We start from the raw sequence: 22780 nt of genomic DNA on the forward strand, positions 1-22780 counted from the left end.
CTACCTCACTTCTTAAATATATATCATTTCTGTTTTTGCACAATTTTTAATTTATTCAATATACATATACTGTAATCGATTTACTTTTTTTTCCCTTCTATATTATGTGCTGCATTGAACTGCTGTTGTTAACAAATTTCACGACACATGACGGTGATAATAAACCAGATTCTGATTCTAATTAAATAACAGCAGCCTTTCTTTTTTTGCACTAAAACTGCTCAAAATATATTTTTATGATATGTCGTCTGCAGGGCTATCAGATCGTTACACTTTGTACTTTGTTTCATTAACGACTTTCGATCTTCTGCCTTTGGTGGCTGTGCTTTCAACTGGTGAAGCCTTGACCATCCTGAAAGCTTTCCATTTCTCCCTCTCTCTTTCCTGTCTGATGGAAGTCTGGCTTAACCTGTACCTTCTAGCCAATGCTGTTCCAATAGATTCAATCACACTACCATCTATCTCAGCGGTTCCCAACCACCAGGCCGCAAAGCATGTGCTACCAGGCCGCGAGAAAACGATATGAGTCAGCTGCACCTTTCCTCATTCCCTGTCATGCACTGTTGAACTTGAACATGGGGTTGCCAACTGTCCCGTATTTGCCGGGACATCCTGTATATTGGGCTAAATTGGTTTGTCCCGTATTTCCCCCGCTAAGGTAGAGCGTTCCTATGAAACATTTTGTGCCAAAATAGCGTGAAGCGAAGAAGCAATTGCCATTAATTTAGATGGGAAAAATTTTTGAGTGTTCCCAGACCCAAAAAATAACCTACCAAATCATACCAAATAATGCATAAAACCGAAAATAAATAACACTAACATATAGTAAAAGTAGGAATGATATGATAAATACACAGCCTATATAAAGTAGAAATAATGTATATACAGTATAGTCGGGAAGATGAAGGCAAAACCGATTGGTGGGGGGAAAAATCGGCACGCATGCGCACACAGGTGCCCGCGCAAGGCTTCATGGTCATGGTAATCTTTCCTGGGGTAAAGTTTCCCGGGATTTGACTGCTACTTTTTTCCCTTATTCGGGAGTGAGAAAGTTGGCAACCCTAACTGTAAAAGACATGTTGAGGTGAGTTTAACCCTACTTGAACACCCCACCATCCTCCCCCCCCCTCCCCATCGGCCAGTCCGCAAGAATATTGACAATATTAAACCGGTCCGCGGTGCAAACAAGGTTGGGGACCCCTGATCTATCTGACAATGCAGAACATTTGCAAGTACGTCCTGTCCAGAAAATCCACAACATATCCAGCTGGCCACTGATTATGGTTTTAGTTGACTCTTCACCAAGCGATGGAGGTATCTTGGATGGTATGTCAACCAACACACTTCCCAATGTCTTGGCTGCTGATGCATAGCTTAGGTTTTGCGTGATGACTCTTTTCCCATTCTGACATGTTGGTCCGTGGCCTCCTCTATTGCCACGATGAGCCACTCTCAGGTTGGAGGATCAACACCTCATATTGCGCCTGGGTAGCTTCCAACCTGATGGCATGAATATTTTTTTCTCTATTTCTTGTAACTTATCCCCCTTCTGTTTCCTCTTCTACCATTCCCCACTCTTACCTCTTCTCTTCTCACCTGCCCATCAGCTCCCGCTGGTGAATCTCCTCCTTCTCTTTCCCCCGTGGTCCACTCTACCCTATTATGAGATTCCTTCTTTTTTCCCTATCACCTCTCAGCTTCTGACTTGATCTTCCCCTCTCCAACACCTGGCTTCACTTATCACCTTCTTGCTTGCACTCTTCCCCCTTCACCCCACCTCCTTATTCTGGCCTCGTTGCCCTTCCTTTTCAGCCCTGAAGATGGATCTTGGCCCAAAATGTTGCTTGTTTATTCCTTTCCATAGATGCTGCCTGACCTGCCGAATTCCTCCAGCATTTTGTGTGTGTTGCTTTAGATTTTGCTTGGACCACTGCACTGCCGACTTCATTACTCCCTGAGATGAAACTATCTGCCCTTGGCATTAAGGGAATGGATGCATTGATGAACCTTTATATCAATACAGGTCACTGGCTAGAGCTGAGCGGGCACTGAGGGCAGTGGCTATAGTTATTTAAAGCCAATAATTCCAGCACCAAAGCACCGCTGCTCACATTTTTCAAGGCACAATCCCAGGCTCATAAATAAAAGTGATTCTACAGATGCTGGAAATTCAGAGTAACACACACACACACATAAAATACTGGAGAAATTCAGCAGGTCAGACAGCATCTACAGAGAGCACCCACAGACCGCTGACATTTTGGGCCGAGACCCTTCATCAGGATGGCAAAGGAAAGGAGAGAAATGCAGAATAAGGAAGTGGGGGAAGGGGAAGGGGTACATCTGGCGGGTGATAGTTTAAACCAAGTGAGGGGGAAGGTGAATGAAGTGAGAAGCTGGGAGGTGATAGGTAGAAGAAGCAATTTTCTAGGTGAAGAAAGTGGACCATGGGAGAAAGGGAAGGATGGGGCACCAGAGGAGTGACAGCCTGGTGAGGAGAAGAAAAGAGGTAAGAAGAAAGCCAGAATGGGAAATGGAAAAAGAGAGAAATTACCCGGAAAGTTAGGGAAATTGATGATCGTGCTGTCAGGTTGGAGACTAGCCAGACAGAGTCTGAGGTGTTGCTCCTCCAACCCAATCATTGCTGTAGAGGAGGTCATGGGCCAACGTGCTGTAATAAGAATGGGGAGCGAAATTAAAATGGTCGGCTGCCGGTAAGTCTCGCCTGTAATGGGATGGAGCAAAGGTATTCGGTAAGGCAGTCCCCCAAGATACGTCAGGTCGAACAAATGTAGCAGAGGCTGCAACAGGGGCACCAGATACAGTAAACAACACCAACAGACTCACAGGTGAAGCTTTGTCACACCTCGGACTATTTGGAGCCTTGAGAGGTGGTGATGAAAGGGATTATTGGGCAAATGTAGCACATATGCTGCTTAGAGGGATTAGTGCCAGAAGGTAGATGAGTGATGATTGGACAAAGAAGTGTCTCCCTCCTGGCACTTAGCCATGCATCTCACGCTTGGCACTTATCCCTGTACACCTTTCCCTCTGCAAAACCCCTTACTCCCCCACCACCGTTCTTCATTTTCTGCAGTGATTGCTGTCTGTGACTCCCTTGTGTGCGACAAATTCGGGGTTGATAGAATCTAATAAAATGGAGGATATACACCTAACACCTGATAATTTCTAGACTTCTGGTCATAATTTCTGGACAACCGGTCAAGATAGCACCTGTGTATAACACTCCTTTGGTCGACATCTTCTGGATAGATTACGAAACCGTGTATTTCACTTCTTTAATATCTTTTACATTTGTTTTTTTTTTGTCTTGAGTGTGATTCTGGAACTGTTGGAGCCTGTGATTTATTGTTTGGAGATCGTTTGGGTGCTTCAGCGCTCTGCAGTCTCCGAGAGGATTCCAAGAGGCAGAGGCAGCGTGCGTGAACCTCATAGCAGTGAGGATGATCCCATTCCTTCCTCTTCTATTTCCAACTCTAGCCTCTTACTTCTTCTTCTCACTACCTATCACATCTCCCGGGTGCATCTCCTTCCTTTTCTCCCATAGCGCACTGTCCTCTCTGATAAGATTCTTTTTTCTCCAGCGCTTTACCTTTCTCACCCACCTTGCTTCACCTATCCCCTTCTAGCTAATCCTCCCTCCCTTCTCCTTCCTTTCCAGTCCTAAAGAAGGGTCTTCTGCCCAAAATATTGACTACTCATTAATTTCCATGGATGCTGCCTGTCCTGCTGAGTTCCTCCAGAATTTTATGTATGTTGCTGTGGATTTCCAGCATCTGCAAAATCTCTTATGTTTATTGATATATTTGCTGTCTCTCACATTTTTATAAACATTGTTGTTGTGCAGGTTTCATTAGTGAATTAGGTTGTGTTTCTTTGTTCACTTGCTGCTTGCAAGAAGACAAATCTCAAGGTTGTAGATGGTATGCATACTTTGATCATAAATGTACTTTGAACTCTGAGCTTTGAATTATTGAGATGCAGTGTGGAATCGACCTTTTTAGTCCTTTGAGCTGCACCATACAACAACCCCTGATTTAATCTGAGGCCAATCACAGGACAATTTACAATGACTGATACACCTGGTACAGTATGAACTGGTACATCTTTGGACTGTGGAGGGAAAGCAGAAGAAACTCACAGGGAGAATGTACAAACTTCTTACAGATAGCGGTGGGAACTCAATCTGGATCACAGGTACTGTAACGCAACATGCTAACTACTGTGCTACCCCTTGAAAAGGAAAGACTTTGAAATGGAAATTTCAACTCACAACACAATATAAAACAATGAAACAGTTCATTGTGAACACATTTTTTTCAGCATTGTTATATCAATACAGAAAAGAAACAAAAAGAAAAGGGGTTGGAGTTATTCATATGAATACTCTTCAGACGCATTGTTGTCAGCTACAGAAAAGCACAATTGGCAATGTATTGCATTTATCACGTGTCCAAAAGCAACACTTTGAAAGCTTCGCCTGCAGTTTGCTTCCATGTCTTTTGAAAGGAGCAAAGAATGTCTCAAATCCTCTCAGATGCAGCCTTTTGTCACCACATGGCTGTTACTGCACAAATCCAATGCTGAACACTTCAACAATATCATTCTTGGAATAGATAAAAAAAATCTTGAAATAAAACGTCAACTTTGGTAGTAAAACACAGACTTTAACCACATTTTTGAGGATGTGAAAAAAATCTACTCTGTTTTGGTTATTAAAATGCTGGATTACTGACAAAAAATGCTAAGAAATATCTATTTTGAGAGAATTTTGTTCAAAGACATTTAGAGAGGTACATAGATAGGAAACATTTATAAGACTATGGGCCAAATGCAGGCAAATGGGACTAGCCTGGCTGGGTGCCTTGGTCAGCACAGACCAGTTGGGCCGAGAGGCCTGTTTCTGTGCTGTAAGATGATGTGACTGGAAAGTAATTTCATTGATTGATAGAAAAAATAATCCAGTGTCATAAAACAATGCAAGCCAGTATCAACAAATCGTATTGAAATGCTTTCAGAAGCTGCCTAGTGGTCTGGGAATTAAAAGCAGCAAGTGTGTACAAAACAGGGATATTTTGACATTTGATTTTTAAATTCACCATTGGAAATAAAAGTGTTCAATATAACACGTGACTTACTCTAGATTTACAGAAGAATATAGATGTAAAATATGCTCAATAAATGCTGTTGGATTTTTCAGTTCGATTTTGCTTTTCCAATGTCTAGAATGGTTGTCTAACTGGATGTATTCAGAATAAAGGATCCATGACAAAATATAATCACTATTGACCAGGATAAACAAATTCCTTAGTGGCGAATCTATATCACAGAATTCATAGCATCTTTGCAGTAGAGGAGGTGGCTATTTAGCCCTTTGAATTCATACCCACTCTCTTCCCAGAGCAACTAACAGTTCCACCTTCTTGATAGCATTGCAATTTATTCCCTCCCCATATATCAACACAATTTCATTCTGAGGATCATAATGGAATCTACCACCGTCATACCTGCAGGCTGTCCATTCCAGATTCAAATCACACACTGCATAACAAGTTCTTTCCCCCGAAGTCACCCTTAATTTTATTTCTCTTTTATGTTACATGTGTGGTTTAAAATACTTGACCTCTCGATCAATGGGAACAACTTCCAACTATCAACATTGTCCAAACCTTTTATGGCCTTCCACGTACTTCCCTTAAATCTTGCCTCGTTGTTCTCAAAGGAAAACAGATCCAACCTCTAATCTATCCTTGTGACTGTAATCCTTTCCATAAATCTTTTCTGGATTTTCTCTAAAGCCTTTGCATTCCTCTGATAATTAGGTAGCCAGAATAGAGCACCATACTTCATTTGAAGCTATGCCAGAGTTTTATAGCGTAACTTCCCTGCTTTTAAGCAATATGTCTTTTTTGATAGAGCACAAACATATGCATAGCTTGTCTTCTAACCAGCCCTACCACTTTTAAAGAATCTTGCACCCATATTTCTGAAGTCCTTGTGCTTTGCATCCCTTTTAGAAAAAAAAACTTATATTCGATACTACTTTTCCTCATTTTCCGCATTAAATTTCATCTGCCGCAGGCTTGCTAATCCTACCAGCGTGTTTGTTTCAAAGAGCATAGAACAGTTCAGCAGAGGATTAGGCCCTTTGGCCTATAATATCTGTGATAAGCATGATGCCAAATTAAAATAATTCCTTTTCCCTACAAATGATCCATATTCCTCCACACGTTAATATCCATGTGCCTATTTAAAAGACACTTAATATCTACTATTATATCTGCTCCACTGCCACCCATGGAGACATATTCCAGGAATCTGCTTCTTTTATCTGCTCACCCTCTTTAAACTCAACCCCCTTAAAACTATGCCTTATAGCATTTAAATTTTTTGCTCTGAGAAAAAAAGATACTGCCTATCTCTCCTATTGATGCATCTCATAATGTTTTTGTAAATTTCTATCATATCTCCCCTCAACCACCGAGAAAACAATCCAAGGTTGTCCAGCCTCTCCTTCTAATACCCTCGAGACAGACAACTAGAAAACAGATAGATACTTTATTGATCCCAAAGGAAATTACCGTGTCACAGTAGCATTATAAGTGCACAGATATATGAATATTAGAGGAAAAGTAAGAAATAATTTTAAAAAAGTTACCTCAAACAGTCTAACAGGAGTGGGTCATCACTTTTCCTGGCAATAGATTGACTCATTATAGAGCCTAACAGCCAAAGGTAAGAATGACCTCATATAGCGCTCTATGAAGCAGCACAGTTGTCTTTGTTTATTACTAAAAGTGCTCTTCTGTTCAGCCAACGTGGCATGTGGAGGGTGAGAAATATTGTCCAGAATTCCCAGCATTTTCTGTAGGGTCCTTTGTTCTCCTTTGGTTTGGAAGGACAAACCAAGGTAGAACATACAGCGTTAATGGTAAGGCATTGAGGAGTGCAGTAGAACAGAGGGATCTGGGAATACAGATACAAAATTCCCTAAAAGTGGCGTCACAGGTAGATAGGGTCGTAAAGAGAGCTTTTGGTACATTGGCCTTTATTAATCAAAGTATTGAGTATAAGAGCTGGAATGTTATGGTGAGGTTGTATAAGGCATTGGTGAGGCCAAATCTGGAGTATTGTGTTCAGTTTTGGCCACCAAATTACAGGAAGGATATAAATAAGGTTGAAAGAGTGCAGAGAAGGTTTACAAGGATGTTGCCGGGACTTGAGAAACTCGGTTACAGAGAAAGGTTGAATAGGTTAGGACTTTATTCCCTGGGGCGTAGAAGAATGAGGGGAGATTTGATAGAGGTATATAAAATTATGATGGGTATAGATAGAGAGAATGCAAGCAGGCTTTTTCCACTGAGGCAAGGGGAGAAAAAAACCAGAGGACATAGGTTAAGGGTGAGGGGGGGAAAAGTTTAAAGGGAACATTGGGGGGGGGGCTTCTTCACACAGAGAGTGGTGGGAGTATCGAATGAGCTGCCAGACAAGGCGGTAAATGCGGGTTCTTTTTTAACATTTAAGAATAAATTGGACAGATACATGGATGGGAGGTGTATGGAGGGATATGGTCCGTGTGCAGGTCAGTGGGACTAGGCAGAAAATGGTTCGGCACAGCCAAGAAGGGCCAAAAGGCCTGTTTCTGTGCTGTAGTTTTACTATGGTTTCTATCACAGCCTCCAGTGTGTCCAGTTTGACTCCTATAACAGAACCAGCCTTTCTAATCAATTTATTGAGCCTGTTGGCATCACCTGTGTTGTTGTCATTGCTCCAGCACACCACCAGACAGAGGATTGTACTGGTGACAACAGATTGGTAGACTATGTGAAGGAGAGCTCTGCATACTCCAAAGGATCTCAGTCTCCTGAGGAAGTAGAGGCGACCCTGGCCCTTCTTGTACATAGTCTCTGTGTTGGTGCTCCACTAAACTCTGTCACCCAGGTGCACTCCCTGCTATTTGTAGGTACTCACCACATCCACGTCCTCACCAACAATAGTTACAGGGAGCAGTGCAGGCTTAGTCCTCCTAAAGTCTATCAACATCTCCTTTGTCTTACTGATGTTGAGCCGCAGATAATTCAGCTTGCACCATTTGACCAGGTCCTCCACCAGGGCCCTGTATTCACCCTCCCGTCCTCCCTTTATCCACCCAACTATTGCTGAGTCATCAGAGAATTTCTGCAGCAGCTTTCAGGAAGCTATAGATTTGAACTTCTCTCTACATCAGTGCTATTAAGGATCATGCCATTAACTGCATACTCTCCCCATATAGTTGTTGTGCCAAAGTGTAACCTCTCATAATTACCCACATTAAACTCCTTCTGGCATTACTCTGCCATTACTGTAAATGATCTGTATCCTTCGATGGTCTTCTTCACTGTCCCCAACTTCACCAATTTTTGTGTCATCTATAAACTTACTAAATATTTTGTCCACTTGAGGGGCATGTGGTCCTGCGCAGCACCACAGATCACAGGTCTCCAGCCAGAATAGTACCTGCTGCCACTACCCTCTGCCTTCTTATTTATTGTATTTCGAGATAAAACACAGAATAGGCTTTTCCAGCCCTTTGAGCTACACTGCCAGCAACCCCCATACCAACTCTTTACGGAGGATATTGCTCCGAACTGTAAAACCCTGAGCAGCAACAGCATCATGCTAATCACTACTGTGCAAGCCCACTTCTGATTCCAAAACATCCAGTCCCCTTGGATCGCATGACCTCACTGGCCAACCTTCTACGAAGGACCTTATCACTCCATTTACAATGCATTAGTATCTTCTCCTCAATTCACAACCCTGCCAAGTTTGGTGTCATCAGCAAATTTAGAAATTGTGGCTTGCATTATCATTTTGGATGCAATTAGTAAATTGTGGCTGAAATTGACTTCAAACTGAACCAATCAGATAATGGCAGTTTTGCCTTATGCAAGTGAATTAAGTTTAACTCAGCATAAAAAAATACAGTGTAAAAGTTTTGAGACATAATTCACCTACGTATTATATTCAAGATTTTTTTCCCGGCAGTTCCCTAATTATGCTGCAGAAATATCCATCAATACCAGCTGGGTAACAATTTGCTGGCAGGCCATCCTCTTAATTAATTTTCAGGATATGGGTGCCAGTGACAAGTCCTGTATTTATTGCCCATCCTTAATCACCGCTAAATGGATGGTGATGAATCCTTGGCAAACGTTTCCTTACATAAATTTTATTTTTCATTTTGAATGGCATATGGCTAAAAGAGTGGAGAATAAACATCTCATTGAGGGAACCCAGGAATCGAGAATGAGTGAACAGGGTAAATTACGTTCTCCAATAAAATCTTGATCAATCAGTACATTTTTGGAGAAATTGAATATTTTGACTAATCCAGGGCAGGTATATCTGCTCCATTAGTTAGCTACTGCTTGTTGAGCTACTAGCATTTAGGGCAGCAATGAAGGCCCTCTATCTCTGTCTGTCCTTGGCTGTCTTCTCTTCGTGCCCCGGGTGTGGTTCAGGGTCCTCATTTCTGCCTCTACGATATGGGGCAAAGTTGTCTTTGGTCTCCCGCGTATCCTCCACCCTTCAGGAGTCCAATGAAGTGCGGTCTTGAAGATGGAGTTGGTCTCATCAAGTGCCCACTCCATCTCCAATGTTTCCACATGACGATTGTGGTCATGTCCTCATGGTGATACTGAAGGAGTAGGGCGTGGTTGGAGATCTTTCTTGGCCAGAAAATGCGGAGGATTGATGAGTTTGGAGAAGGACATAAAGATACGGAAGGCGCTGGCATGGAGGGCTATGAATGACATGAAGGAAATCTGGAAATCGAACCTGACCAGAGGGCTTAAAAAGATGATTTTCATAGCAGTCATAGAGTCCATTCTCACGTACGGATGCGAGACGTGGACACTCACCAAGACGATGTGAAAGTCTCTAGATGGTTGCTATACACGAATGCTCCGGATGGCTCTTGACGTGAGTTGGCAACAGCACATGACGAATGTTGAGCTCTATAACAACCTACCGAAGCTCTCCACTAAAATCGAGGCAAGAAGACTGCAACTAGCGGGGCACTGTCTACGCCAACCCGAGCTACCTGCCAGCCCAGTCATCATATGGGAGCCCAAGCATGGGAGGATGAACCCTGGGCGCCCTCCCAAGACTATAGTCAACACGCTCCTAGAAGGCAGTGGCGTGGCTAATGTAGATGAACTGAACACACTGATCAGGGAGAGGGAGAAGTGAAGAGTCCGTCATCGTGCCTGACGCCGGCCCCCTAGGCCTGAGTCGACGTAGTAGTGGTAGTAGTTTGCACAAATAAGAGAAAATCTGCAGATGCTGGAAATCCGAGCAACACACACAAAATGCTGGAGGACCTCAGCAGGCCAGGCAGCATCTGTGGAAAAAAGTACAGTTGACGTTTTGGGCTGAAATCCTTTGGCAGGACTGGGCTTTCAAGGTTCATGGTGTGGAATGATGGCAGTTTGGCAAGGTCATTCTCTGCCTGCACCAGCGCCAGCATTCTGACCCGTACAATGGTGTGGACAGAACACAGCTCTGGTACAGCTTCACCTTGGTGTGGGTGCTGTACTTGGTCGATTCACATACGTTGCTCCATTAGTTCTGTCACTGTTTTTGGTTCAGCAGCTTCCTCTGAAATTCTAGTAACGGGTAGGCAGGTTTGCAAAGAGCCGGAAGCGCAAGCCGACACTGTACTTTTCTGATGGTTCTTGAGTTCATGAAAAATGCTAAAGATCTCTTTATCTTTTGGTATCAGAATGTTAAAGATTGCACTTCTGGAGTCATTATGCCCAGCTGTTTAAAGCAAATATCATTAAATAAACTGTGCAGGGAACCAAAATTTCCTTCAAAACACTTTTCCCATAGGTTATTCATTTTGTGTACATATTTCATCTCTATTCTTTATACTGTTTAAAATCTACACTAATTAATAATTGCTCCAAAGTAACTCTAGTGTAGACCTTTTTGAGAATAGAATTTGTTCTCTACTAAAATTACTGTTTCAAAGGTATTAGGAACATTAAGCATTCAGCTTAGAATAATTAAGAGACAAGTTAAATCTCCCTTCACACTACCAGTAACATAACTTTGTCCCTTGACCCAGGAACTGCCACGCCTGTTTATTTCTTAGGAGAAAATATGCATGAGGAATTCAAGATTAATTGAAGGTATTATTTTGCACCATACATTTTGGTGTCAAAATTGTTGTTGTGACACATCTAGTGTGGTAGTGTAGTGGGTCATGCTTGTCGCTCTCACTTTCAACTTCCACTGTCGGCGAGCAGTCTTACAAAAAGGAGAGCTGAATGTGTAAGTCTCTCCCTGCCAGTACATAGCCTCTCCAGTGGCAAACCTCATATACTGCCTCCTCGCTGACGACACACAGAAATTGAACTTTCGGACTCAGGCTGAACTACAGAGGACAGAGTAGAGGTCTGGCCCCTGCACACACAGCACGTAGGCCCACCAGTGTGTGGATACACCTGAGTGCTCATGAAGCTGATCCCCAGTGATGGGTAAATAGCCCCACTGCCTGTGGGCAGCCTCGGGAGAGGCGCAGGCTATGGAAGTAAACCCAGACAGCAAATCCGAATTGGAGCCCCTGAAGCAGCTGGAAGTCATTGAACATTCTTCTGACAGTTCCTGCAGCCAAGCTAGTGCCAGACGTATTGCTTTATAAGCTTTCCTTTCGACTACGCGCTGGTGAGGCTGAGAGGGGGATCTTGACGACTGGGCATCTCAGGATCTCCACACCTTCTGCCCACGTCTGTGATGATGATTATCATCATCCATAGTCCTTCGAGACAGATGGATGCCAACCAGCCAACCATATTTTGGGTGCAGGTTTTTAGTGGTCCAAAACTATTGTGAAGTCTTCATAATAGAATCGAAACTGAGGTAGACTTGAACCAAGACTGAAGAGTCAAAATTCTTATCCATCGGGGTAGAAATTCAACCTCTGCCGAATGATATACATACATTCAGAATGTCATGGTGTATGCACAGAAAGAAGGATGACTTTCTGCATTTTGTCATGAACTTTAATAAGAGTTTGAAGTAATGAATATGTAAATGACTTAAAGATCTCCAAATATTTTTTGCTGTGTTTCATTCAGAGACAGTACTCTAATATTGGCTTCCACCATGCGATATTCCATCCATTCTCTGATTATAAACTTGCAATTAGAACATCTCCTTTTTAAAATGGTGGGCCTTCTGTCAAGCTCCCCCTTCCCCAATTTGAAACTCCAGGACAGAACAAAAGATAACTAGTAACAATATGTTTTTTTTTGCAAGATTGTGTGTGTTGTTCTCAGTGAAACACTTACAAAACAAAATCTGGATAATACATTTTAATATCTGTGATCAGAGCTCATGGAAAATTCATGTTTTTTTTTGTTTTGATTGTATTCTCTCCAGGGTAGTTAGGAATAATTGTTATAAGCAAGAAAATAAGTGCAGGCACTTCGTACATGCTGATAATTTTCTTCCCCTGCACTTGTTGACTAAATAATTTAATTTGTAGTTTAAACTATGACAGATATTATAGCAATACCTGAAGCAATTCTGTTATTAAAGAGCAGATTGTTTATAAATTAGGAAAGACAGCCAAAATATTCAGATTTTATTTCCTTCATCCAAAGAATTTTTAATTTCTCTGATGCATTGTTGCAGAATGCATTGTTTTTTTTAATAGATATATTTCCATGATTTACTCTGGGTATGTTTACTGCTATAGTGTCTTTATTTGTTCCGCTGGATGGACAATTGTGCACTGCTTGTGTTAGAGTGAGAGATTCATAGACTCACACTGGAGCAGAATTTCTGACTTACTCCAGTCCCTGACGCTTATTCACCTTGGGTGGGATCTCTTGCTGACTAATGCCAAATGCAATTGCTTGGGTTTAGCCATTAAACTTGAATTCCCAACAAGTCCAGGACAGATTCAGCATATTAAAACCTATTCAGATCTCTTGGCTGGTTGACTTCCCAAAGTGTTCAACTGCCTTGCTGAGGTTCTACAGTATTTGCACCCAGGTAATCGTATCTTTGATACTATGCAGAGTGAGATCTGGTGGGGGAATTGAGAACCCATTGATTTCAGTTTTTTTTGAGCTAATGATTAAGAGGCAAAGGCAGGGATCTTTAATACATCATTCCAAATTCCTCTTAATTGTACAGCCCGCAAGCAGCTCTATAAGGGCTTTGCCAGCTCTCTGGTGTATTTTGGCACAGGGCTTTCTTAATAAGCTGTCAGAGCCCAGCATCTTCCCACAATCTGAGATATTTTATGCTAGAGAGATCACCCCCACCCCCCCACTTGCAGAGCAGTTAGGTGCAGGCACGTGGAAACTATGGATTGTGGAGCCACTGGGTCACTAAGGACTGATTTTCTTCTGCATGCACAGTTCTTCTGCCATCAATTTGGTACTAATACAGGTATAATAGTATCAAACAACAGGAATTCTGCAGATGCTGGAAATTCAAGCAACACACATAAAATTTGCTGGTGAACGCAGCAGGCCAGGCAGCATCACTAGGAAGAGGTGCAGTCGATGTTTCAGGCCGAGACCCTTCGTCAGGACTAACTGAAGGAAGAGTGAGTAAGGGATTTGAAAGTTGGACGGGGAGGGGGAGATCCAAAATGATAGGAGAAGACAGGAGGGGGAGGGATGGAGCCAAGAGCTGGACAGGTGATTGGCAAAAAGGGTATGAAAGGATCATGGGACAGGAGGTCGGGGAAGAAAGACAGGGGGGGGGGGCGGACCCAGAGGATGGGCAAGAGGTATATTCAGAGGGAGAAAAAGGAGAGTGAGAGAAAGAATGTGTGCATAAAAATAAGTAACAGATGGGGTACGAGGGGGAGGTGGAGCCTTAGCGGAAGTTAGAGAAGTCGATGTTCATGCCATCAGGTTGGAGGCTACCCAGACGGAATATAAGGTGTTGTTCCTCCAACCTGAGTGTGGCTTCATCTTTACAGTAGAGGAGGCCGTGGATAGACATGTCAGAATGGGAATGGGATGTGGAATTAAAATGTGTGGCCATTGGGAGATCCTGCTTTCTCTGGCGGACAGAGCGTAGGTGTTCAGCAAAGTGATCTCCTAGTCTGCGTCGGGTCTCGCCAATATACAAAAGGCCACATCGGGAGCACCGGACGCAGTATATCACCCCAGCCGACTCACAAGTGAAGTGTTGCCTCACCTGGAAGGACTGTTTGGGGCCCTGAATGGTGGTAAGGTAGGAAGTGTAAGGGCATGTGTAGCACTTGTTCCGCTTACACGGATAAGTGCCAGGAGGGAGATCAGTGGGGAGGGATGGGGGGGACGAATGGACAAGGGAGTCGTGTAGGGAGCGATCCCTGCGGAATGCAGAGAGGGGGGGAGGGAAAGATGTGCTTAGTGGTGGGATCCCGTTGGAGGGGGCGGAAGTTACGGAGAATAATATGTTGGACCCGGAGGCTGGTGGGGTGGTAGGTGAGGACCAGGGGAACCCTATTCCACCCCGCTCTGGTCTTCTGCCTGCTGTGGATCTCTTTATCGCTAACTGCCGACGGAACATCAACCGTCTCGACTTCACCACACCTTGTCCCCATTCCAACCTCGCTCCTTCGGAACGCTCTGCTCTCCACTCCCTCCGCACTAATCCTAACCTTACTATTAAACCCGCCGATAAGGGGGGTGCTGTTGTAGTCTGGCATACTGACCTGTACCTTGCTGAGGCACAGCGACAACTCACGGATACCTCCTCTTATTTACCCCTCGATCGTGACCCCACTAAGGAGCACCAGGCCATTGTCTCCCACACCATCACAGACTTTATCCGCTCAGGGGATCTCCCATCCACTGCTACCAACCTTATAGTTCCCACACCTCGCACTTCCCATTTCTACCTCCTACCCAAGATCCACAAACCTGCCTGTACTGGCCGACCTATTGTCTCAGCTTGCTCCTGCCCCACCGAACTCGTTTCTGCATACCTCGACACAGTTTTATCCCCCCTTGTTCAATCTCTTCCTACCTATGTTCGTGACAGTTCTCACGCTCTTAAACTTTTCGATAATTTTAAGTTCGCTGGCCCCCACCGCTTCATTTTCACCATGGATGTCCAGTCTCTATATACTTCCATCCCCCATCAGGAAGGTCTCAAAGCTCTACGCTTCTTTTTGGATTCCAGACCTAATCAGTTCCCCTCTACCACCACTCTGCTCCGTCTAGCGGAATTAGTCCTTATTCTTAATAATTTCTCCTTTGGCTCCTCCCACTTCCTCCAAACTAAAGGTGTAGCTATGGGCACCCGTATGGCTCCTAGCTATGCCTGCCTTTTTGTTGGCTTTGTGGAACAATCTATGTTCCGTGCCTATTCTGGTATCTGTCCCCCACTTTTCCTTCGCTACATCGACGACTGCATTGGCGCTGCTTCCTACACTCATGCAGAGCTCGTTGACTTTATTAACTTTGCCTCCAACTTTCACCCTGCCCTCAAGTTTACCTGGTCCATTTCTGACACCTCCCTCCCCTTTCTAGATCTTTCTGTCTCTATCTCTGGAGACAGCTTATCCACTGATGTCTACTATAAGCCTACTGACTCTCACAGCTATCTGGACTATTTCTCTTCTCACACTGTCTCTTGCAAAAATGCCATCCCCTTCTCTCAATTCCTCCATCTCTGCCGCATCTGCTCTCAAGATGAGGCTTTTCATTCTAGGACGAGGGAGATGTCTTCCTTTTTTAAAGAAAGGGGCTTCCCTTCCTCCACCATCAACTCTGCTCTTAAACGCATCTCCCCCATTTCACGTACATCTGCTCTCACTCCATCCTCTCGTCATCCCACCAGGAATAGGGTTCCCCTGGTCCTCACTTACCACCCCACCAGCCTCTGGGTCCAACATATTATTCTCCGTAACTTCCGCCACCTCCAACGGGATCCCACCACTAAACACATCTTTCCCTCCCCCCCCCCCTGCATTCCGCAGGGATCACTCCCTACGCGACTCCCTTGTCCATTTGTTCCCCCCATCCCTCCCCACTGATCTCCCTCCTGGCACTTATCCGTGTAAGCGGAACCAGTGCTACACATGCCCTTACACTTCCTCCCTTACCACCATTCAGGGCCCCAAGCAGTCCTTCCAGGTGAGGCAACACTTCACCTGTGAGTCGGCTGGGGTGATATACTGCGTCCGGTGCTCCCGATGTGGCCTTTTATATATTGGTGAGACCTGACGCAGACTAGGAGATCGCTTTGCTGAATACCTACGCTCTGTCCGCCAGAGAAAGCAGGATCTCCCAGTGGCCACACATTTTAATTCCACATCCCATTCCCATTCTGACATGTCTATCCATGGCCTCCTCTACTGTAAAGATGAAGCCACACTCAGGTTGGAGGAACAACACCTTATATTCCGTCTGGGTAGCCTCCAACTTGATGGCATGAACATCGACTTCTCTAACTTCCGCTAAGGCCCCACCTCCCCCTCGTACCCCATCTGTTACTTATTTTTATACACACATTCTTTCTCTCACTCTCCTTTTTCTCCCTCTGTCCCTCTGAATATACCCCTTGCCCATCCTCTGGGTCCCCCCCCCCACCCTTGTCTTTCTTCCCGGACCTCCTGTCCCATGATCCTCTCGTATCCCTTTTGCCTATCACCTGTCCAGCTCTTGGCTCCATCCCCCTGCCTCCTGTCTTCTCCTATCATTTTGGATCTCCCCCTCCCCCTCCAACTTTCAAATCCCTTACTCACTCTTCCTTCAGTTAGTCCTGACGAAGGGTCTCGGCCTGAAACGTCAACTGCACCTCTTCCTAGAGATGCTGCCTGGCCTGCTGCGTTCACCAGCAACTTTTATGTGTGTTGCTATAATAGTATCACATCTCTCCACTACTCTTGAGGTCCCTTGAAGGATTACCCATCTCCTTGTTAAAACAAGGGAAAAGGTCATTATCATGAGGCTGGTAGTTCTCATGCAAGCCCACTATCCTTCAATTTGTTTCTCTTACAAGTACTGAAAAACATCCCCTCCAGTTCTTACCATACTTAAGTAAATAGTTTGTCATGTTGGTGCCCTCTAATAATTTAAGCATCAGTCAGATAAATAGGAATGAACCACATTATATCAATATGGCACAGCTTTGATTCATATTTCTAGAAGGCAGATTCTCCATATGTCAGGTATTATCTCTGGGTATATTAATACTACTCATTTATCATTACTTCCTGACCTGCAGCTGATTAAGTTCCAAGTAGTGATTTTTTAAAATATAAACCAACCTTTTACTTTCTCTCCCTCTTCCCCTATCTCATACTCTTTCACTCATCTTTACTTACTTACTGCTCATTGCAACACTGCCACTTAGGACAGCAATGAACGTCCTCCATCTCTCTCTGTCTTTGACCGCACACATATCTACAGTAGAAGGATTCTTCATTGCTATTTCCATAACAGCTCTGTTTGACCAGTCGGGGTTCTTAGTCCTGGGCTGAACCCCAAACCTGGAGAACCAGAGAAAAACTCTTAGTCTGACCTCTACACTTTGACCTGCTAGGCATGGGTGACCCTCCCAGAACCAAAGCATAAAGCCCTGACTCTTGGTCTCTTCCAATCTTGTGGTCATCCTGCTTTGCTACATGAACAGAAGTGCCTCACTCCATCTGATACACCGCATCTCAGATCTTTATGTTGGTGGCCATCCAGGGTACACCAGTCCCACCACCAACACTCCTGCATTTAATCACACCCACCAACCTCCCCCAACTTCATGCAAAACCAACCCCTCCCACCCACAGCAATGATGTCTTCCACACACAACCCACAGTCAAAAATGAAGAGTCAGCACTCTCCCAACTGCCAACAGGAGTAGACAACATCAGACAACTATTTTGTGAGAAAATTGCTGTTCCTCTCCATGCCTTGTGGCACATCAGGTGGCAACCTCACCATTCCTTTAGCACTTGCCTGTTTTTGACGAGGCTGAGTTGCTAGCTTGACACTCACCCCAGCATGGATGGAATGCGCGCAATGAGCCAGCCAGATTTGAACCTGGGACCACTCACTTCAAAGTCTGGTGTGGATGCCACTGCACTCCCAGCCAGCTACATGAGAACTTACCTCCATTAACTTGCAATAGAGGCCTCAGGCTTTGGTCACAACTGAGTGAGCAAGCAATCACTATGGCTATATTTAGGTTGCATCAACACAATGGCTGTTTGTCCTTCAGGATGCAATAGAGCTTATATCAATGACTACATACATGAGATATGAATGCAAAATCTATTTTATGCCAGATAGCTCATACATCAATAGAGGAGTTCAAATGAACACTGTGTCAAATTTATGGTTGACAGATAGTGAGCCCTCTCAGAACCCCATGTGCTGAGAGGGAAGGCTTACCTGAGCAGTGTGGTAATGATCCACTCCAATGTCCATCCGGATTGCAAACACGAGTACTATTTCCAATCAGATGCCTTCTCTGGCTGCACTGGTATCGTACCGTGGAGCCAACTGTAAACTGATCACCATGCAGTTCTGCTCCTGGGGGAAAACCAGGGTGACTACAGAGCACCACTAGGACAGAAAAAAAATGGTAAAAAATACATCTTTTAAATGAAATTTATAAATTAATTGGTTAAGAAACAGCACAATGAACAGGTGAATTCAGCATTTAAAATGGATCATGTTCTGGGCACAATTATACAAAAGAAAGTGTAATAATTATGGTATTGTAGGACTGAATTGACAGTCTGGATGGGAAAGGTTCAGAGGGATATAGGCCAGATGCCGGCAAATGGAACGAGCTTAGGAAGACACATTGGTTGACAGTGACAAAGTGAGCCAAAGGGCAAAGTCCCATGCTGTATAACTCTGGGATTCTCATTAACTTCTGAGGACCAGTCTTGTGAATATGGATGTTGCAAAGATTTTGCTGCCTTTCCAACCACACTCTGACATTGCTCCTATTTCCCAGCTGAACCTGAACATGGCACAGATTAAACAACATAATTCACTCAAGAGGAATGAACCTCTCCTGAGGTGGGGTTTTTTTTGGATTTTTCATTAAATTAACTGTTGTATCTAATTCTTAATGTAACCATACTGAAATGACTTTTATCAATTTAAGTATTTTTACAGTTTGTTAATTATTATATTCTTAATATATTAGATTTGTGTTTAAATTTAACATTTTCATAGTGTTTGTTAAATCAAAGGTGTATAAAGTATTTTGAAAGGAGATTTGCTAATTTTGAGACATGGTTTAATTTGATGTGTGGGTCTACTAAAGGTGGCATGCACTTCAGCAGGAAAGCCTAATGTTCTGTCGGACTTATTGGCTTGGAAGGGACAAAGTTGCCACCACAGGTAAGGAAGGGTAAGGAAGCGGAGACTGCAGGGCCTCATATTTACAAGGTAGACCAACACATTCTGCCCCCAGGCCATATATTGTGCTGGTACTGAAACAGAGAGAGGCGTAAGTTACTGTAAAACAAGTGGTGGTTGTCTTGGATGCTCCCCTTGTGACTGCAAAACCCTGTTGGATATTGATAACGCAAGATACCACATCCCTGTTTCCTTTGTTTGGTGGATAGCTAGGTGGTGTGGGAGCTGCATAGCCTCGGTTGCAGTGAGGACTAAGCCTCCAGCCGCGGGCTTGTCTGCTGCTGCAGTCCAAGTAAGGAGATGCCGGAGGCTGTCCTGCATGGCGTCTGTGCTCAGTTAGGTGTTCGGCTCTCCCGTCGATACTGCCCTCCAGTGCTTGATCAGTGGAATGACAGGCCAGATTGCTGGGAATTGTACCATCAATTTGTGGGACATGTCACTCAGGGTTTTGGACTATATGTGATTTTTTTTGTGTGTTTATGATTTTTTTCTTGCTCACTATTTTGAGTGTGCTGTGTATGTTTTGCACCTTGGCCCCAGAACCACTCCATTTCTTTTTCCTGCATCCATGTATGGGTGAATGATAATTTAACTTGATATGATTTGCTTCTTTACTGATCTTAGTATCATCCTCTTTTACCTTGCAAAGTTAGGTTTTTGAAATGAATTACCCTTCCCTCCTCCAATGCAAAGAGCAACACTACAAAATGCTGGAGGCACTCAGCCAGTCATGCAGTGTCTATGGAGGGGAATAAACAGTAGAAAATCACAGAGCTTCCTTCTTGAACTCCGCCCCCCCGGAGCTGCACTTAGTAAAAGTCCAGTACATCCATGATGCTTTCCTATCCTGAAGAATGGTCAATGAACCATGAGGTCAAATTCATGTCTTTCTCTGTAGGTGATGTCTGATCCATTTCAAATATCCAAAATTTTTCATGTATTTACAAAGTGATGACCTGAAATATGCCTTTCGATTTTGTGTTTTATATTCTGTGTTTTTGCTAATTTTTTTGTTGTGTCATTTTTTTTGTGTGTGATGTGGAGCTGGGTTGGGGGAGGGTGGTTGATGTTTGATGATTTTCTTTGAAAGGGTTAGTTCCATGGTTGTTCTTTGTCTCATCATTGTCTGTGGGGAAGAAGATGAATTTCAGGGTTGTATACTATATATCTACTTTGATAATAAATGTACTTTGAATCCTTGACTTTGAACTTAGCATATGTAGTATACAGAGATAAATACCCAAAGATATTTACAAAGAAATGAATGGTAGCTGTTATCAATATGGACACAATTTAAATTTATGTGTTATTTAAATAATGAGTTGTGACTACTGAGTGGCTCCAAGAGATAATTGTTTTTGGTTGTTAGGGATATAGTATCTACAAAGATTATGGCTACAATTAAGCAGCAGTTTCTATTAATCTACACATTCCCATCATCCTGGATTCCCTACCATTCACCTTCAAACAAATGACATTTATTAATGGTCAATTAACTTAATAAGCCATATAATGTGGGGGGAAGAAATGGAGTACATGAAAGTAATCCATGGGGTCACAAGGAAGACATCAATAGACAATACCAGAGATCAGAATGGAACATGTGTCTCTGAGGCTGTGAGACAGCAGCTCTACTACCATTTTTGTGTTAAAAGCTCATTTCACATCTGTTTCGTAGGATGCATAATTTCTGTCTCTTTGGTGTCCATTACGTGATGACGCTATTAGACAGTATCATGAACAGCCGAAGAGAGTTTACAAGGAAATGATCACTTTTAATCATCTGTCATTACATTTTTAAAGGTAAACCACAATGCAGATCTTCCCTTATAACCCATGGATTTGGAGATTATTGTTGCCATTTCATTCAGTTGTAGAACAGAAGATAACAAGGCCTGTGCAATGGATAATGAACTAAGATACTCCCTTGTCCTGGAGGGTGAGTTTCACTCATAGTTACCAAAGACTGTCTGGTATATGTTTACAATATGACACGCACTGGCAAAGTACATTATCTAACAGTATCAGATAAATAATTATTTCAAATAATTTACAGGAGTTACTTCATGTATCTAAGGTAACATTCCAACTACAAACCTTTTCTAGCAACCACAAATGCTGGAAAATTCCAAGAGCGATGCTCCAGTGGCAGTTTCCATAGCAACTTGTACTCAGTAACAACAGTGTAAGGTTTTATTTCAGTCATACGATGATCAAGGTATGCTCAGAACAGCAATCAGAATGGGCTGGGATTTGTGATCGTAATAAGTTTTATTGATTCTCCACAGTAAGCATTCTGTCTGGATGCAGAGAAACTTGGTAAAGCAACTGCTTTGCGTGTTGTGATGGTATTGGGTTTGCTGAACGCAAGGTTTTAAACTCAGATGGAGATCTTAAGCCCCATCCGATTTAAATAGCCTTGGGTACCCTCACTAAAGGGAGGTAATACTGTAACAATCAAATCTTCAAAGATTAGTTCACTTCCCTGCTTATTCCCCATGGCAAGTTTAATTGTCAATACCCACTATTTGAGTGGTGGGTCCCCTTCCCTATCATGGAGAAGATGCTTCCAGCTAACAAAGCCATTCAAACACAGTCCATTTATTTTCAGTGATACACGTTTAAATCCAAACAACATTAAAATCTCACAGAGGATTTCAATTGTATAAAAGACATACAAATTACAAACCATTTGTAAAACACAAAGGATTTTCAAAACACAATTACAATTCCTATAAGCTAAAAAGACATACTAATGATGCAGGAGAATGAATCACCTATCACAGAAATTGAAGCCAGAGGAATCGATTTGAGTCACCCTGTCTTTCTATCATTCTTCTTGATGTTCCTTAAATGTTCCAAAAAAGCCCAGACAACTCTTAACATTTATCTTGTTTCTTTACCACTTAGGTGACTACACATTTCTATGTTATTTCCTTGCATACCCTTTTTACACAAACGGTCTAAAAGCTTCTTGGAGACACAGTTTCCTGACTCCCACAATTAATGCTGCAAAGCTGACTCCATCAGTACACAAAGCTTTCAACTTATTACCACATCAGTCATTTGATATACTAAATGATATTATCCACCTGACCTACTGGCTTCTTTGAACTAAATAACTTAGCCAGCATTGTCTGTTTTGAAACAAGAAAAATTAACATATACATTGTCTTAGAGTACACCTCTCGAGAATTCAGTCTAGGTGCTGTGATCCAAGATTCTACTTTCTGTAGGCAGTACCTCAGTTTGCAAAGTGGTCCTTTCAACCTCAAACAACATTAAACGCTGAAGACTGTCTCCTGTTTATGACCAGCATCTAAGCATAGAATATTAGTTGGAAGGCTATCTTATTCAAAACCAACTCCTTGATCTCCATA

At 43.1% G+C, this 22780-nt stretch overlaps 1 protein-coding gene across 1 annotated transcript in view; it reads right to left on the minus strand.

Moving 5' to 3' along the window:
* csmd2 (CUB and Sushi multiple domains 2) overlaps positions 1 to 22780 on the minus strand; it is a 689393-nt gene that overhangs the window by 85771 nt on the left and 580842 nt on the right. Inside the window, exon 51 of the mRNA XM_072247323.1 lies at positions 18417 to 18590. Coding sequence (XP_072103424.1) covers positions 18417 to 18590 — 174 coding nt within the window. The remainder of the gene's footprint in view (positions 1 to 18416; positions 18591 to 22780) is intronic.

The sequence above is a fragment of the Mobula birostris genome, chromosome 30 (genome assembly GCF_030028105.1).
Source record: "Mobula birostris isolate sMobBir1 chromosome 30, sMobBir1.hap1, whole genome shotgun sequence".
Classification (NCBI taxonomy): Eukaryota; Metazoa; Chordata; class Chondrichthyes; order Myliobatiformes; family Myliobatidae; genus Mobula; species Mobula birostris.